The sequence below is a fragment of the Petromyzon marinus genome, chromosome 1 (genome assembly GCF_048934315.1).
Source record: "Petromyzon marinus isolate PM22_M1 ecotype Great Lakes invasive population chromosome 1, UKy_Petmar_22M1.pri1.0, whole genome shotgun sequence".
Classification (NCBI taxonomy): domain Eukaryota; kingdom Metazoa; phylum Chordata; class Hyperoartia; order Petromyzontiformes; family Petromyzontidae; genus Petromyzon; species Petromyzon marinus.
Window position 1 is genome coordinate 37,367,367 of NC_133667.1, and position 18,318 is coordinate 37,385,684.

Consider the following 18,318-nt stretch of genomic DNA (forward strand, 5'->3'; position numbering starts at 1 on the left):
TTGGCTGTGATTGCGTGACGGCCCTGATTTAGGTGGCTCATAAGGCCGGCCCATTAGGCGTCGCGCCGTTATATTCATCGGCCGGCGGCGACGCGCGGCCACTGCCGCGTGGCATCAACTTTAACAGCTACGACATCGACGATAAAAACAACGACGACATCGACCAGTGTGACGAGAGCGAGCAGAGCGGGCGGCGGGAGACGAGCGTGAAACGAGATCAGGGGAGATTAGGGGCGAGAGCGCGGAGGAGGAGGGGGGGTGGGAGCCGCCCGGCGCGGCAGCAGCCTCGCGATGCTGTCGCACGCAGACATGCTGGACTCGCGACTCGTGCAGAGGAACATGTACTCCGCCGAGGGTGAGACACCGCGGCCAGACACGCAGCGACACGCCGAGTCAAACCTCCAAACGCCGAGATGCGCAGACACACGCACCTAATCAAGTCACGCTTGGAGACTTAGAGAGAGACACGCTGAGACATACTGAGACACGCGGAGACATCGAGACACGCGGAGACACCGAGACACGCGGAGATGCGCGCGGCGAGCGGAACTCCCGTTTCCATTCATCTCCATTAGCGCGGCGTGTTTACATTCACACGCGCTAGCGTGCGAGCAGCACCACGTGTCTCTTCGCTAGCGAGGGGACCCGGGAAGGGGACCTCTGCTAGTCTGTATCCTGGTAAGGGGAACTCCGAAGACAGGGGTCCCGAGTGAGAGATATTTTGGGACGCGCATCCTTGGAATTGGAGACTCCGGTAAAGGCGTCCTGGCTAAAAGGGACCCCTCTAAAAGGGGCTCAAATAATGGAGACCCCCCCCCCATCTCACGGACCCCCCCACCCATCACTCCCCCCTTCTTTTCGTATGTTCAGGTCTCAAGGATCACTCGGAGATGCTGCGAGTCGCCGAGGCCAGCAAGTGTCGCCTGGTCGGGGTGGGGGGCAGCGGGAACGAGCACCCGTGCGTCTCGGGGGGGTGCGGGGGCCCCGACGGAGTCACGATGCTGGGAGGGGACGACATGCAGAACCAGGGCCCCGGCGGCGGCGGCGGCGGAGGAGGTGGTGGAGGTGGAGGAGTAGGAGGTGGAGGAGGTGGTGGTGGTGGTGGAGGAGGAGGCGGCTCGGGGCTGTCGGCTCTCAAGGAGCCGGACAGCAGCAAGCAGGCGGGGGTGGCGCCGCAGAAGCAGAAGCGGCACCGCACGCGCTTCACGCCCGCGCAGCTCAACGAGCTCGAGCGCAGCTTCGCCAAGACGCACTACCCCGACATCTTCATGCGCGAGGAGCTGGCGCTGCGCATCGGCCTCACCGAGTCGCGCGTGCAGGTGCGTGCCGCGCGCGTGCAGGTGTGTGCACGTGTGCGCGAGCCGGGGCGGGTGGGGGATACGGGGGTGCGTGTACAGATGCGGCAGGGTGTCATCTGGATGCGTGCGTATTGCGCGCGGGTGTGTACACGCGCGGGTGTGTACACGCGCGGGTGTGTACACGCGCGGGTGTGTACACGCGCGGGTGTGTACACGCGCGGGCGTGTACACGCGCGGGTGTATACACGCGCGGGTGATCGCGCGTGGTTTGTTGACGTGTGCGTGCAAGTCTGATGTGCGTGTGTGTTCACGTGCGTGCGTGTACGCGTGTGCGTGCGTGTTCACGTGCGCGTGTGCGTGCGTGTACACGTGCGCGTGTGCGGCGTCATTATCATCGACACCGAGCTACGGTCGCTGTCATTAGCGCCGCCTTGCTGCTGCCATCGTCGTCGTCGCTGTCGCACTCCGCCACCGTGAACTCATCACCGTCTTGTCGACCCTGTTGTCGTGGTCCCTGTCATCGTGGTGGTTGTTGTCGTAGTGGTTATTGTCGTTGTTATCGTGGTAATTGCTATTGTGGTTGTTGTTGTCGTTGTGGTGGTGGGTGTCGTTGTCGTGGTGGTGAGTGTCGCTGTTTCTGAGTTTATCGCAGACGAGCGCGACACCAGCGCGACCGCGGCGCGCTGCGTTCGCGACCCATAATGTGGGCAGCTTAAGTCGCGATCCTAGATCGATAAATACACCAACAACTACTCGAGAGTTACACGAGCGACAATCAGAATGTTGACAACAACAACAGCCATAATAATAGCCTTGGTAACTCTAATTCATAGCGGCCATCGGATGACGATCCTGGCAGAACAATCAGAACTCATAACACAAACAGCGGCAGTGCTAATCAGAACGAAAGCATAAAAATAGCAACTCTGACCATAGTTAACTAGTATAGCAATAGTTACTGATACGAATCGTTAATTGTAACAATAGTTCACTGGTTAGATATTACATTAGTTAAATAGTATGATAATAGTTAAATGTAACAATTGTTAACTGGTTAGCTATGGCAGTGGTTAAACTGCTTATATTTGACAATGGTTCGCTGCCACAACAAGAGCTACTCTACGCTACCGGGAAGGTGTTTGCCGCTGCGTCCGCACCGTCAATTCCCGCAGAAGTTCCCGGCACGTGGAGCGAAACGTCGGACATAGCGTCACACACCACGCGGCGGCACAGCAACCCGACAGCGAGAGTAGCCCAATAGCTGCCCAGTTACAGTAGCCATCCCGTGAACAATAACAACTACAGCGGGTTGGCAGCGATGATGCTGATGGTGGTGATGCTTATGGTGGTGTTGGTGATGATGGTGATTATGGTGGTATTGGTGGTGATGATGGCGGTGGAAGTGATGATGCCAGTGGTGGTGATGGTGGTGGCTATCATAGTAGTGTTGATGGTGATGCTAGGTTGGGTGTAAAGTTGCGCCACGTCCACGAAGTCTGAGCGAGTCCCCGTGGCGGCAATCATCGCCGCAGCGCTGCTCGGCAGTCCGCGGACTGTCGGCGTGAGTCCCGCAGCGTGAAACCCGGGACCCACATCTCGGGTGTGGGTCCCGCAGCGTGCCGGGGACCACCACATAAACATTTATTCGTCATTGTACAATTATTAATGCTATGGTGATGATTATTATCATCGATATTGTCACGAGGGTGGGTCATGACCATCCGACAGGGGCCCGGGCGCGTCTCGTGGCGTCGCCGATATCTCTCATCGCCGTTTCCATCGGCGTCGTCGGTGCTGTCGCGCGATGTTCAGAGTCGGCGTTGTCGTTTTCCGTTGGCTGTGTTGTCGCTGCTGGCGGTGTCGATGTTGTTGCGTGCCACTGCTACGTACGCTTGCGCGCGCACTCCCACGGAGGCAAAGCTCCCCCGGGTAGCCTGCACAGACTGTTGGGATGAGTGCTGGTCACGAGTAGTGCCCGCGAAGGCCGGCGCGGCGCGCGACCAGATCGGGAGATCCAGAACCGGTTCAGATGTCACTCGCCACTGACGTGAGCCGTGGCCAGGATCGGAACTGAGGTAGCTGACTTCAAAGCGCAGTGCGCAAAACCACTGCCCCACACCTTTACTGCCCCGCACTGACCACTACGCTCGTCAGTGCGGGGTCAAATGACCCCCATGACCAAACACGGCGTGGGGAGGCCTCACACAGCAGTGGATTGCATGCGCGTGCGCACGTACACATATACGACTACATATGCGAGCGTGAGTGTTTATTTATTTTCCTATTGTGTTTACCAGTTGATGTGTATTGGTGTATGTGTGCACATATGCGTACGTTCATAGTATACGTATATATGTGTATACTGTATATGTGTATATGTGCATGTTTCTGTCTTTGCATGCATTTGCGTATTTGTCGTTGTATGTATATATGTAGAGCGGAGCGGGAGCCACCCAAGTTAGATTATCGTACTGGCCACCAACACCAGTGACGATTATCTGAACCGGTCCCGGGCCTCTCCTAGGTCGACTCAGACTCAAATTAGTACCTGGTGCGATGCGTAAACATCAACATCATCGGCCATGTGTAGTTGTGGCTACCCCCTCGTGTGTCGTACCGACCTTCATAGGTGCTCGCGAACAGTACTTGCCCCAACAGTCTGTTAAGGCTATACGGGGGATCTTTGTCGTTTTATATAATATTTGTGTATGTGTGTGCATGTATGTAATATGTATATGTAACTGCGATTACTATATGTGGGTATGAATGTGTGTACGTGTGTACCGGTATGTCAGGATGTATGTACTCTTGCACCCGGTTCGCGTTAACGAGGAAGGGGGTGAGGATGCGTGCATCCGGGACTCGGTGCCTCTAGGCTCGGTGCCTCTGCACGAGACTCCTCTGCACCCGGGGTCTCTCTCAGTGCTGAGCGCGTGAAGCGGCGTGCACGCCATCAATAGGCGCTCGCTCACAGCGCTTGCCCCAACAGTCTGTGTCGGCCACATGGGATCTGTGTGCTTTGTTTGCGAGTGTGTGTGTTTGGGGTTTTTAAGCGTGTACATGCGCCGTACCTCGCCCCGCACGACCTGTGTGTGCTGGTGGTGATGCCTCACGCTCTCACCCTTATCATATAACGTGCACGCTATCGTGTACACACAAATGAGATGGTATACGCCCTATGCCATCGCCTACCATGTCTTACATACGCGCCCTTAGAGGTTCGGATGTGCATTTTCATCAGTCATGATATATGTGCATTTTCATCAGTCATGGTCGATCCACTGTTGGATGAAGGCTTCCCCCAGGTCGCCGCCATGTATATTCACCACATCATAAAACAAACACGGATGATTCTATATTATACAGAGTTATATTCCCATGCGATACACCGTAGTAGAACGTACACGCTCATAAATACACTCCTATTTCTCGAACATTTTACACATGCACCAACACCAGTGACGATTAACCGAACCGGTCCTGGGCCTCCCCTAGGTCGACCCAGCCTCCAATGCGTGCCTGGTGCGGTGTGTAGATTTTACTACGAGGGAGACAAAGGCGAATGGGCGTGGTGCTAGCCACCCATCAACTTCGTTGTGTGCCGGTCTTTGAAGGTGCTACTCGCTAACAGCACTTGCTCCAACAGTCTGTTACAAACTATTCGTGTATAATAATGGTACACGTGTTGTTAATATAGATGACGGTGCGTTGGGGTGATGAAAACTGCGATGATGTTCTGGATGGCCTAGACGGCTGAAACGTGGCACGAACGTTGTCGAGTCTCCGCTGAGCATTAAACAATCTCACACGCAAGCCCAGCAGCATCGGTGAACCGAGTAATTCGCCTCCCGCGGAGTGTGGCGCTGAAGCCGAAAGAGAGCGAGCATAGCTCGCTCACTCCGATGTTACTAAAATACAAAGGAAAATATTCCCCGTACATCCTTAACAGACGGTTGGGGCAAGTACTATTTGCGAGAAACAACGAAGACCGGCAACACACTCGGCCACCTTTGTCTCCTCAGTAGCAATTATTGGAAGGCTCATAACCAGTTAAAATAATCGCTGTCTTTGTTATTGGTCGTTAGCGGGAATCGAACTCGGGTTGCCGGGTTCGTCGCGCAGTGTGATAACTAATACACCGCGTGTCCGAACAAACCGCTTGTTACGAACGCACCCGTATACGAACATATGAGTGTGCATGTGTGTGTTTGTGTGTGTGTGTAGTGGGGAGCGATAGTGTAGCGGTTAGCGCGCTGCGATATGAACCTGGCGACGCGGGTTCGATTCCCGCTCACGGCCGACACCAGTGACGATTATCTGAACCGGTCCTGGGCCTCCCCTAGGTCGACTCAGCCTCAAATGAGTACCTGGTGCGGTGTGTAAACATTGCCACTAGGGAGACAAAGGCGGTCGGGCGTGGTGCTGGCCACCCACCCCCTCGTGTACCGTTCCGGCCTTCATAGGTGCTCGCTAACAGCACTTGCCCCTACAGTCTGTTAAGGCTATATGGGGGATCTTTGTCTTTTGTTGTGTGTGTATATGTGAGTGTGTTTGTGTATGTGAGTGTGTATGTTTGTGTGTGTGTTTGTGTATGAGGATGTGTTATCCATAATAAAGCTGTTTTGGATTAGATCGCGTCAATATATGTTTGTATTGTGGGGAGTGGAGGCGCAGCAGTTAGCGCCGTTGACTCACACGTCCTGCGCTCCGAACGCGGCGACCCGAGTTCAATTCCCATTAATAGCCAACACGAATGACGATTATTTGAAACGGTCCTGGGCCTCCCCTAGGTTGACTCAGCCTCATATGATTACCTCGTGCGCTGTGTAAGCATCGTCACTGGGAAGACAAAGGCGGTCGGGTGTGGTGCTGGCCACCAACCCCCTCGTGTGCCGCGCGCTTACATCGCTTTCCCCAACACTCTGTTAAAGGCTACAATGGGGATATTTGTCTTTATGAGTGTGCATGAGTGTGTTCGTAGCCTAAACAGCTTTTGTTCGGCCGGATCGAGGAGGCTAAACGGGCGCGGCACGGGCTAGAGAAGAGATGGGGTGATGTGGTACAGGAGGACGTGGAGCTGAGTGGACTGGTCGATGACTGGTACCAGCGGTGTCAAGATCGGCCTCTGTGGAGGAGGCTCGTGAAGGACGCTACTGGGCAGTTGGAGGCAGTCGCCCTCCAACAACAACGGAGGGCGGAGGAGCGACGCTCACAACAACGAGCGGAGCGCTGGGTGGATAAAGCACAGCAAGTTGGTGCAGTAGGGGGTACAGATGGTGTATCAGCCAGTCGTCTCAGTCAGTCGACCTGTGGCATCTGGGTCTGCCCCGTGACATCCTGCCAGCGGGCGTTCGACACTCCACGTGGCCTCAAGGTGCACATGGCCTGGCACAAGCGTCGTAGTGACGTCACCGCCACTTAGTGGCGAATGGCGGTTGTTGTTGTTCGTGTGCACGAGTGTGTTCGTGTGCACGAGTGTGCACGGGTGTGTTCGTGTGGACGGGGGTGTTCGTGTGCACGAGTGTGCACGAGTGTGTTCGTGTGCACGAGTGTGCTCGAGTGTGCACGAGTGTGTTCGTGTGCACGGGTGTGTTCGTGTGCACGAGTGTGCACGGGTGTGTTCGTGTGCACGAGTGTGTACGAGTGTGTTCGTGTGCACGAGTGTGCACGAGTGTGTTCGTGTGCACGAGTGTGTTCGTGTGCACGGGTGTGCACGAGTGTGTTCGTGTGCACGAGTGTGCACGAGTGTGTTCGTGTGCACGAGTGTGTTCGTGTGCACGGGTGTGCACGAGTGTGTTCGTGTGCACGAGTGTGTTCGTGTGCACGGGTGTGCACGAGTGTGTTCCTGTGCACGGGTGTGTTCGTGTGCACGAGTGTGCACGGGTGTGTTCGTGTGCACGAGTGTGTACGAGTGTGTTCGTGTGCACGGGTGTGCACGAGTGTGTTCCTGTGCACGAGTGTGTTCGTGTGCACGAGTGTGTTCGTGTGTTAGCTCGCGCGCATCGCGACCACGGTTTCTGAACTCGCAATGGAGGTGATGGCGCAAAGATCATGACCACCATCATCAACACCTACATCATCACGAATATCATCAACACCACCACCATCAATACCACCACCACCACCATCTTCACCAAGTCGATCAAAAATCAAATTCGGCCCCTCGCCGTGGGAAAAAAAGCGCGACGCGGTTCGCGACGGCGCACGGCTCGTGACGAGTGTGGGGTCCAGTGCACTCGCGTGCCGGTGTGCGAATATATAAACACAATACGTGTGTGTGTGTGTGTTCATGTGTACGCGCGCGTGTGTTAAATTACAATGAACACACGCGTACACACGTGCGCGTGTGTTTTCACCTATATGTGTAAACACGTGTGTCATCATTTATATACATACGGAGGATCTACACACTCACACTGGAGGGTTTACACACTCACACTAGAGGGTTTACACACTCACACTAGAGGGTTTACACACGCACACTAGAGGGTTTACACACGCACACTAGAGGGTTTACACACTCACAATGGAGGGTTTACACACTCACACTAGAGGGTTTACACGCTCACACTGGAGGGTTTACACACTCACACTGGAGGTTTACACACTCACACTAGAGGGTTTACACACTCACAATGGAGGGTTTACACACTCACACTAGAGGGTTTACACGCTCACACTGGAGGGTTTACACACTCACACTGGAGGTTTACACACTCACACTAGAGGGTTTACACACTCACAATGGAGGGTTTACACACTCACACTAGAGGGTTTACACACTCACACTAGAGGGTTTACACACTCACAACGGAGGGTTTACACACTCACACTAGAGGGTTTACACGCTCACACTGGAGGGTTTACACACTCACACTGGAGGTTTACACACTCACACTAGAGGGTTTACACACTCACACTGGAGGGTTTACACACTCACACTAGAGGGTTTACACGCTCACACTAGAGGGGTTACACACTCACAATGGAGGGTTTACACACTCACACTGGAAAGTTTACACACTCTAACTAGAGGGTTTACACACTCACACTAGAGGGGTTACACACTCACACTGGAGGGTTTACACACTCACACGAGAGGGTTTACACACTCACAATGGAGGGTTTACACACTCACAGTGGAGGGTTTACACACTCACACGAGAGGGTTTACACACTCACACTGGAGGGTTTACACACTCACACGAGATGGTTTACACACTCACACTGGAGGGTTTACACACTCACACTAGAGGGTTTACACACTCACACTAGAGGGTTTACACGCTCACACTAGAGGGGTTACACACTCACAATGGAGGGTTTACACACTCACACTGGAAAGTTTACACACTCTAACTAGAGGGTTTACACACTCACACTAGAGGGGTTACACACTCACACTGGAGGGTTTACACACTCACACGAGAGGGTTTACACACTCACAATGGAGGGTTTACACACTCACAGTGGAGGGTTTACACACTCACACGAGAGGGTTTACACACTCACACTGGAGGGTTTACACACTCACACGAGATGGTTTACACACTCACACTGGAGGGTTTACACACTCACACTAGAGGGTTTACACACTCACACTAGAGGGTTTACACACTCACACTGGAGGGTTTACACACTCACACTAGAGGGTTTACACACTCACACTGGAGAGTTTACACACTGCAGTTAACTGCTCGCGTCGCGACGTCACAAAGGACGCATGCGCTATTACACAAAGGCAAAGATCCCCCGTGTAGTGTGTTATGGACTATTGGGACAAATGCCGTAAGGGAGCCGCCGTAGAGGCCGACACTGCGCACGAGGAGGCTCGGTGGCCATCACGACGCTCGGCCGCCTTTGTCTTCCTAATTCTGATATTTATACACCGCGCCAGGTGCTCCGTTGAGGCTGAATCGACCTCGGTGAGGGCCCAGGACCGGTTGAGGTATTCGTCACTAAATTTGGCCGCTAGCGGGAAAACGATCTCGGGTTGTCGCTCGGTTCGTAGCGCAGTGAGCTAACCGCTGCACCACCGCTCCCCACGGACACACACGCGCCCTGCGCAATCGCGTGATCACTCCACGCGATACAGCCAAGTCGACGTGTGTCTGGGGAGTGGTGGAGCTACGAATATCTGAAGCGATGCTGTCTCTCCCCTGTGTCGACTGAGCGTTAAATGAGTCCATGGTGCGGTGTGTAAACATCAGCGCTGTGGGAGACAAAAGCGAAGGGGCGTGGTGCTGGCCACCCACTGCCTCGTTTGTAGTGCCGGCCTTCATAGGTGCTACTTGCTCACAACACGTTCCCCAAAAGCTCGTGTGCGCAATACAGGGGGCCTTTGTCTTCATTGTTTGTTTATTAATACTGTGCATTCCGCTATATAGTATGTGCTATTGTAGTGAAATACTGTCAATTATGTGCCAATTAAACCCCTGCACGCGCGCTTTGTCACCAATCTGTCCACTCTGAGCTCTCATCTCGCGTCATTGTGCGGACGCCTTAAAACGTAAACAAAAGTACCATCATCATCATCTCCACCACCACCATCATCTCCACCACCACCATCATCATTATCATCCCCGCCACCACCATCACACCATCATCATCATCATCATCTCCACCACCATCATCACAATCATCCCCGCCACCACCATCACAATCATCCCCGCCACCACCATCACAATCATCCCCGCCACCACCATCATCATCTCCACCATCATCATCTCCACCACCACCATCATCATCTCCACCACCATCATCACCATCATCCTCGCCACCACCATCACACCATCATCATCATCATCTCCACCACCATCATCATCTCTACCATCATCCCCACCATCACACCACCATCACACCACCATCATCATCTCCACCACCATCACACCATCATAATCATCATCTCTACCACCACTGTCATTTCCACCATCATCATCATCTTCACTACCACCATCATAATCATCCCCGCCACCACCATCACACCATCATCATCATATCCACCACCATCATCATCATCTCCACTAGCATCATCATCTCCACTACCATCATCATCTCCACCATCATCCCCACCACTGTCATCTCCACCATTATCTTTATCATCATCTACATCACTGTCACCATCTCCACCATAATTTCCACCACTATCATTATCCCCTTCACTCCCATTACCCCCACTACCTCCATCATCATAATAATCATCATCTCCACCACCACGAGAATAATGATGTTGATGGTCGGCGCCTGGGCACGTGCGTAATTTACACACGTGTAATAATTACACACGTGCGTGCGCGTGTGTGCTGTGTAAACTACTTTGGCACACCACGCAGAATAGCCACGTGTATATGGCCGTGAGTACACGTGACTATGAGTACCCGTGTGGGCTGTGGGGTGGGTGTGTACACGCCGTGAATGCGCACACGCAGTCGGCATGTTCTGTGCACTGCATGCGTACATAGTGCATATGTATTAATATTATGTATAGTATGTACATACGGGATGTACACGTATAGGTGCTCGCTAACAGCACTTGTCCCATTAGTCGGTTAATACTATATGGGGGAGATTTGTATTTGTTTTGCATGTGTAGCAGTAGGCTAGCGCGCTGCGTTACGAACCTGGCGAGCCGAGTTCGCTCACGACCAATCAGTGGCGATTTTTTTTATCCGGAACTGGGCCTCCTCCCCTCGGTCGTTTTGGTCTTAAATGAGACACTGGTAGCGGTGTGTAAACATCAGCGCTGGAAAGACAAAGGTGGTCGTGGTGTTGGTCACATCACCCCGTCGTGTCGCATGCCAGCCTTCATCGGTGCTACTCGCTAACAGCACTTTCCTCATCTACCTGTTAAACGCTACACGGGGGATCTTTGTCGTTGTGGTCCCGTGTGCGCGCGCGCTCCTCGAACCCCGGATCGCTGCGCGCGTGCGCGGCCCGCGCTTCACGTCAATTAATTCATTAACGACCCCGGCGAATTCACGGGCACGGAGCGACCCGCGACACTCAGCACACCACGGACCCCCACTCCCCTACCCGCCTGCCCCTGCCGGGGGTAGCAAGTAGCCGGGGGGTGCGTGGAATGCGCGTGTACACTCACACTCTGTACAACACACACTCTGTACAACACACACTCACTGTAATATAAAGACAAATATCAATGTGTAACCTTTAACAGACTGTTGAAGCGAGTGCTGTTAGCGAATAGCACCTATGAAGGCTGGCACGGCACACGAGGGCGTCGTGTGACCAGCACCACGCCAGGCCGCCTTTGTTTCCCCAGTGACGATGTTTACACACCGCACCAGGTACTCATTTATTAAGGATGGATCGATCTCGAGGAGGACCAAAACCAGTTAAAATAATCGCCGTCATTGGTCGTGAGCGGGAATCGAACACGGGCCGCCGAGTTCGTAGCGCAGTGGAGCGCTCGCTCTGCTCCGCACGCTCTCCGCACGAGGCGAACCTGCCGCTTGCACGCAAAGGCAGTGCACCAGCAGTGCTGCAGGCAAGCGAGCCTGACTGCTGATGAGACACTCGAATGTCGAAACCGGTCCAAAGTTGTGCTTGATTCAAACCAATGTGGCTGATGGGATGCGTACATTCAAAACACACCTGCAACACGTGTACGTGGAGAGAGACAGGGGACTCAAGTTTATATTATTCTGTTAGCGGTTGGGGAGCACAGACGAGGAGGAATGTTATTGTTGGTGTTTATGTTACTCTTTGTTTTTTTCGGTAAAGTCACGTAGAAATAAGAAATAATAAAATTACATAATAGCGTACGATGTTTCGATTGCAACACAAGCAATCATCATCAGGTACAGAAGAGCTAAATTTAAGAGAGAGAGAGAGAGAGAGGAAACACATAACCGCAGATATATAGACGGAGGAGCACACTAAATCAAACAGGGTTTAGCAAAATTTGGAAACCATATAAAGCAACACAGACGGTCGGTCAAAACACAATTAACGCATGGTCTGGTTGATTACGCTATTTCAAAGATTTAACAATTACCGAAAAAAACAAAGAGTAATTCCTGCAGTCACGAAAGCGTCAAATCAAGTTTGATGTTTATGTTGTTCAGATAAACGGGAAGTGGCGGGGTGGGGCGGACGGGGGCGATGGGGGGGCTGACTTCTATAACAAAACGCGAGGACAGATGGACGCGCTCAACCATGGACAGAGAAGATCTGGGCGGGGGAGGGAAAGGGGGGGGGGTCAGCGAGGACGAGAATAAAGAGAGGGAGTTGACCATAGAGGCAGAAGCAGAGAAGGAGTGACCACCCACTGAATGGAAGTTGACCGGGCGGCCGTGGTTGGAGACCTTGGTTGCTGGAGCGGAGGCCACGTGTGGAGGAGCTGTGCCTCCCGTCGGTGGTTGTTGTGTGGAGAACGACGCACGGCGTTGGCCGTGGTGCACAGACAGCGCGTGGTCCCCGTGTGCTCGGGGCGGTGATCCCGGCGAATGTGTTGACGTCTGCGCCACACACACGTGCACACACACGTGCACACACACGTGCACACACACAAAGATCCCCCGTATAGCCTTAACAGACTGTGGGAGCAAGTGCTGTTAGCGAGCACCTATGAAGGCCGAACGGTACACGAGGGGGTGGGTGGCCAGCACCACGCCCGACCGCCTTTGTCTCCCCAGTGGTGATGTTTACACACCGCACCAGGTACTTATTTGAGTCGACCTCGGAGAGGCTCAGGACCGGTTCAGATAATCGTCACTGGTGTTGGCCGTTAGCGGGAATCGAACTCGGGTTGCCGGGTTTATAGCGCAGCGCGCTAACCGCTACACTAGCGCACAAAACGCGCGCACACACACGCACGCGTGTTCATCGTCTGACCTGTCCGTGTGAGTACTTATAACCGCGTGTAAGGCTATTTACATCTCACACATACGCACAGAGACCTGCATCGCGACTCGTGTAAAGCATAGAGGTGTTCTAGAAGCGCTAGGCGAGATGACATTCTCGTAGAGAGGACGACGCAGAGGAACTACAGAGCCGGAGGGCAGCAGCAGCCACGCGGCAAGGAGCCGGCGCTACCTGCAATTGCCGAAGCTCTGCGGTCCTCTGTATTTGAATATATTATTGGTCAATTGATGAGTATTTAATGGAAATAGATAGTTCACTGTATGCATGAACGAGACAATTGGCATAAAACATCTTTGTTTTAGAATCTGGGCCCCAGCAATCATGGCGCAGAGTCCGATTGGTTTGACTGGCAAGGGTCTGTGAATACGTGTACTGTACCTGAGGTGTGTGGTGGGGGCAAGAGCGGTTTGCGCAGTGCACCACAAACCCGGCGTCCGGTGTTCAATTCCCGCTCACGGCCACAAACACCAGTGACGGAAATCTGAACCGTTCCTGGGCCTCTCCCCTAGGTCGACTCAGCCTCAAATGAGTACCTGGTGCAATGTGTATATATTACCACTCGGGAGAGAGAGGCGGCCGGGCGTGGTGCTGGCCACCCACCCCCTCCTGCGCCGTGCCGGCCTTCATAGGTGCGACTCGCTAACATCACTTGCCCCAATAGTCAGTTAAGGCGATATGAGGGTGCACACACACTGAAAGACACACACGGCATTTGTGAGGGTGCACACACACGTGTGTGCACCCTCACAAATTCCATGATGTGTAGTTGATGTGCATGCCGTGTGTGTCTTTCAGTGTGTACACGCGTAAGTATACACGCGACGCACTGTTGCACTATACATATATAGGTGTGCGTGTGTGTACAAGGACCTTCAGTAAATGAATGCCGTCCTCTAAACACGTGCTGTGTGTGTACACAAGGCTGCAGTACGAGTGTCAGTGTGTGCACTAGGTCGCGCTGGTGCAGTGGTTAGCGCACTGCGCCACGGGTAACATCAACGGGCCCTGATTAAAAAGGCGGCGAGGGTGACACGATCCACTCCGCGTTTTGTGCTGCGCTTACTCCGCTCTCGTTGGATCTTTGTCATTTTATGCGCATCATCATCATCGTCGTCATCACTTTGATCGATCCACTACTGGATGAAGGCCTCCTCCCCATGCTCTCGCCGTCCACCAGGGTCCTGCGATGTGACAATCGCGTGGATTTTTATCCGGGGCCTCCGGTTTTCTCTCCACCTATAAAAATCCACGCGATAAGCCACTTCGTTGAGCTATCATTTGTGACCAAGTCTCTTCAGAAAAAACAGCTATATCGCTCAGTGGGCCTTAACTGGTAAATAAAAAAGTTTTCAGTTTATATCCGCAGCGGTGACCGTCCGCTCGTGGTCGTCACTGAGCCGGCCTCGGGCCGCGTTCCCTCCTTTGGCTGCCATTCCTTCACCAGTCTCACCCGTCTCACGGCGGGCATTCTTAGTTCGCTTACCTCCGAACAGTCCACGTGATGTCGATCGTGTGCGCCTGTTCTCTGATCCCCCTGTTCCTCTCTCTCTCTCTGTCTCACTCTCAGTATAAATCTACGCTCTCTTTGCGCACTCTCCCGCCTTGGTGCAGTTTTCGCTCTGTACGAGCCCACGTCTCTGATCTACGCGTCTCAGCACGGGTCGAAATGTTGCTTCTCAAATCAAATCCAGTTTTGCAAAAGCGCTCCTCCACCCGAGCTCTTGAGCGCCTCTTTATTATTTCATCAATTTGACCCCCTGGCCACCCTCAATAATTGCCTCAGATGCACCACGCACTCTGGTTGCGGCGCTCCAGCGCTGTCCCTCCAATGATGAACACGCGTCTCGCCACCCCTCGCCAAGAGATAGAGATGATGAAGGCCCGGATGGCTCGCAATCGGAAGTTTTCGAGTTCAGATCCTGGTGGAAAGTTGACTCACCCCATTATCATTCCTTCCGTGTCGATAAAATGAGTACCACTTTGTGGAGGAAGTAAACGGCGCTTGTCCTGTGGATATACTCCTCGTGTGTGTGACAAAAGGCGTGTGTGTAGACTGCTGGGGACAGTTATGTTAGCGAGCACCTATTAAGGCCGGCATGGCGCACGAGGTGTGTTTGTGTAAATCTATCTGTGCGTGGGGATATGTGTGCGTATATGTGTGTATCTGTAAAAAGTACGTGTGCCCGTGTATAATTGCGTTTGCATGTATATGTAATTAAGCTGAGCGGCAGTGTAGCGGTTCGCACACCACGTTACGAACCCGAGACCCGAGTTCGATTACCGCTCACGACCAACATTAGCGGCAAATATCTATGTAAACCGGTGCTGAGCCTCCCCTACGTTGACAAGGTGTATACAAATCTGCATTGGGGAGACAAAGGTGACTGGGTGTGGTTCTGGCCACACCACTCTTTCGTACATCGTGCCTTCATAGGTATTCCCAAACAGAAGTTGCTATAGCAGTCGCTCCGTCTATAATGGGGGATCTTTGGCTTTATTATTTTTTTCCGCGCCTGTGAGAGAGAGAGTGTGCGCATGCGATGCCTCGCGTTCGCGAGTCTCTGCGTGCATCGTTAACAGGCGCTCGCTAACAGGGCTCGCGTCGCAGCCGCTCACGACGTCAATGAGCCCCCCCCGCCTTTGTTAATTAACGATGCGCGCGCCACCGCGCAGATCCTCGGGCGCGCGTGCGCGCGCGCACCCTGATTGACGCTCGCTCCTCCTGTTTGCCTGCATCCCCTCTCCCTTGGTCGCCTTTCCCTTGGTGCCGGACATCCTGTCCTGGCATCCCCTCTTTCCCTGCTTCGCTCATTGCTACCTCTCTCATTTCTTCACTGGGCCCAGTCTCTGCGACTATGATTCCCTCTCTCCGATCCTCACCTGCCGATGCCATCCCTGCTGTGATTCCCTCTCCACTGGTTGCTGATCCCTTCTCCCGTCTTCCCCTCCCCCTCCGGGCAGGTCTGGTTCCAGAACCGCCGCGCTAAGTGGAAGAAGCGCAAGAAGACCACCAACGTGTTCCGCACCCCGGGGGCCCTCCTGCCGCCCGCGGGGCTCCCGCAGTTCCCTCCCTCCATGGCCGACTCGCTGTGCTCCTTCCACGCGGGGGACGCGCGCTGGGGAGCCGCCATGTCCGGGGTCTCGTCGCTGCCGCTGCCCCCGTCTCTGGGCCGCCAGCCCCAAATGGGGCAATCCCTCTCACAGTGCAGTCTGGGCGGGGGGCCCAATCACATGGGGCTGTCGAACGGCGGCGGGCTGCAGTCGCACCTGTACCAGCCCACGTTTCCCGGCATGGTGTCCACGTCCCTGTCGGGCCCCGCGCAAGTGAGCACGGTCCCCACGGGGTCCCCGCAACTCTGCGGGTCTCCCGAAGTGGGGGACATGTGGCGGGGCACGAGCATCGCCTCCTTGCGCCGCAAGGCCCTGGAGCACACGGTCTCCATGAGCTTCGCCTAGCATAGGGGGGTAGATAGGGAACGGGGGGTAAGGGGTGAAAGGGATAAGAAACTGGGGGAGGGGGGGGGAGCATTGGGGGATCGGTGCTGGACCCCAGGGGACCGGGTTGGGGCCGGGTAGGAAAGAGTCCGACCTCGTCCGGTTCAGAGCCAGTTGGGTCGGCTCGGCCCCGATTGTCTCCAATCGGCTCTGATCGGGCCCGGTCGGGTCGGGACCACGCGTTGCGCAATTGACGGCACCCCGTGTGGGTTCCGTGCCACTGGAGCGAGGGGAGCGCCTGATCCTGGCACATGTGGGGTCTCTTTGGCGTCTCCATGGATGGAGTCTTTCAGGGATCTCTGTGGGGTCTCGATGGTTTCTCTATGGGTCTCCATGGCGTCTTCATGGGGGTTCTGTGGAGTCTTTATGGGTCCCGGTGTGCTCTCTGTAGGGCCTCTGTCGAGGCCCGGTGGAGTCTTTTCTGGGTCCCGACGAGGTCTCTGTGGGATCTCTATGGAGTGTCTATGGGGTCCCGATGGGGTCCCGGTGGGCTCTCTATGATGTCCCTGTGAGATCTCTATGGGGTCCCTGTGAGATCTCTATGGGGTCCCTGTGAGATCTCTATGGGGTCCCGACGAAGTCTCTGTGGAGTCTTTATGGGGTCCCGGTGAGGTCCCGATGGGGTCTCAGTGGGGTCTACAGGGGTCTCGGGGGAACGTCCTTTGTACATACGCGGCTGCGCGCCGCCCCGTGTTCGTGAGTGTCTGTACCCCGTATCCATCCCGTGTCGTGTTTTGCTCTTTCACCGTCCCGTGCTTGACCGTATGAAATTACAGTATATAGGCCTACAGTATATATATATACAGTCTATATGACCCCGAGAGAGAGGGAGAGCGGGGTCACGGAGCGACCCGCAGCGGCGACGCGGGGTCTCTCGATTGGCGCGCGACGGCTCCTCCTCCCCCGCCACCCGCGAGTCTACTAACGAGGAGGCAATTAAGGGATTTGTTAATGAACGCGTTAATTGGTTGATTGATTTAGCGACTCCGCTGTTCGTTTTGTACCCGGAGCCGCGGGGCCGCGCTTTGAATTAAAGTGACCGAACGAGTCCGTGTCTGTGTCCTTCCGCGCCGCGACACACCAATAGTGTCACACCAATAGTGTCACACCAACAGCGTCACACCAACAGTGACACACCTACAGTGTCACACCAACAGTGTCACACGAACAGTGACACACCAACAGTGTCACACCAACAGTGTCACACAAACAGTGACACACCAACAGTGACACACCTACAGTGTCACACCAACAGTGTCACACCAACAGTGACACACAAACAGTGTCACACCAACAGTGTCACACCAACAGTGTCACACCTGCAGTGACACACAAACAGTGACACACCTACAGTGTCACACCAACAGTGACACACCAACAGTGACACACCTACAGTGTCACACCAACAGTGTCACACCAACAGTGACACACCAACAGTGTCACACCTACAGTGACACACCAACAGTGACACACCAACAGTGTCACACCAACAGTGTCACACCTACAGTGACACATCAACAGTGACACACTATGGCTTTTGTCTGCAGAACACACGTTACCCGTGACTCCTTTCGCGCTCATCAGTGTCCCGATCAATATATCATTACTGTGTTTATCATTGTATTACTGCATTGTTATTGTG

At 54.2% G+C, this 18,318-nt stretch overlaps 1 protein-coding gene across 2 annotated transcripts; it reads left to right on the forward strand.

Moving 5' to 3' along the window:
• Window positions 1-3: 3 nt before the first annotated feature.
• OTP (orthopedia homeobox) lies at window positions 4-17,723 on the forward strand. 2 transcript variants are annotated; one of them, XM_032952144.2, is made up of 3 exons: window positions 4-355; window positions 871-1,340; window positions 16,143-17,723. In XM_032952144.2, the coding sequence occupies exons 1-3, from the start codon at window positions 292-294 to the stop codon at window positions 16,635-16,637; spliced, it is 1,029 nt and encodes a 342-aa protein (XP_032808035.2). In that variant the 5' UTR covers window positions 4-291; the 3' UTR covers window positions 16,638-17,723. The 2 variants fall into 2 exon arrangements, with proteins under 2 accessions (XP_032808035.2, XP_032808044.2); XM_032952153.2 differs by having other exon boundaries at window positions 12-355; window positions 871-1,319.
• The last annotated feature ends 595 nt before the right edge of the window (window positions 17,724-18,318 follow it).

Coding starts and splice junctions, on each gene's coding strand:
- OTP (XM_032952144.2), top strand. CDS start 292: ATGCTGTCGCACGCAGACATGCTGGACTCGCGACTCGTGCAGAGGAAC. Junction 356..870: donor GAACATGTACTCCGCCGAGG/GTGAGACACCGC, acceptor TCGTATGTTCAG/GTCTCAAGGATCACTCGGAG. Junction 1,341..16,142: donor TGCGTGCCGCGCGCGTGCAG/GTGTGTGCACGT, acceptor CCCTCCGGGCAG/GTCTGGTTCCAGAACCGCCG.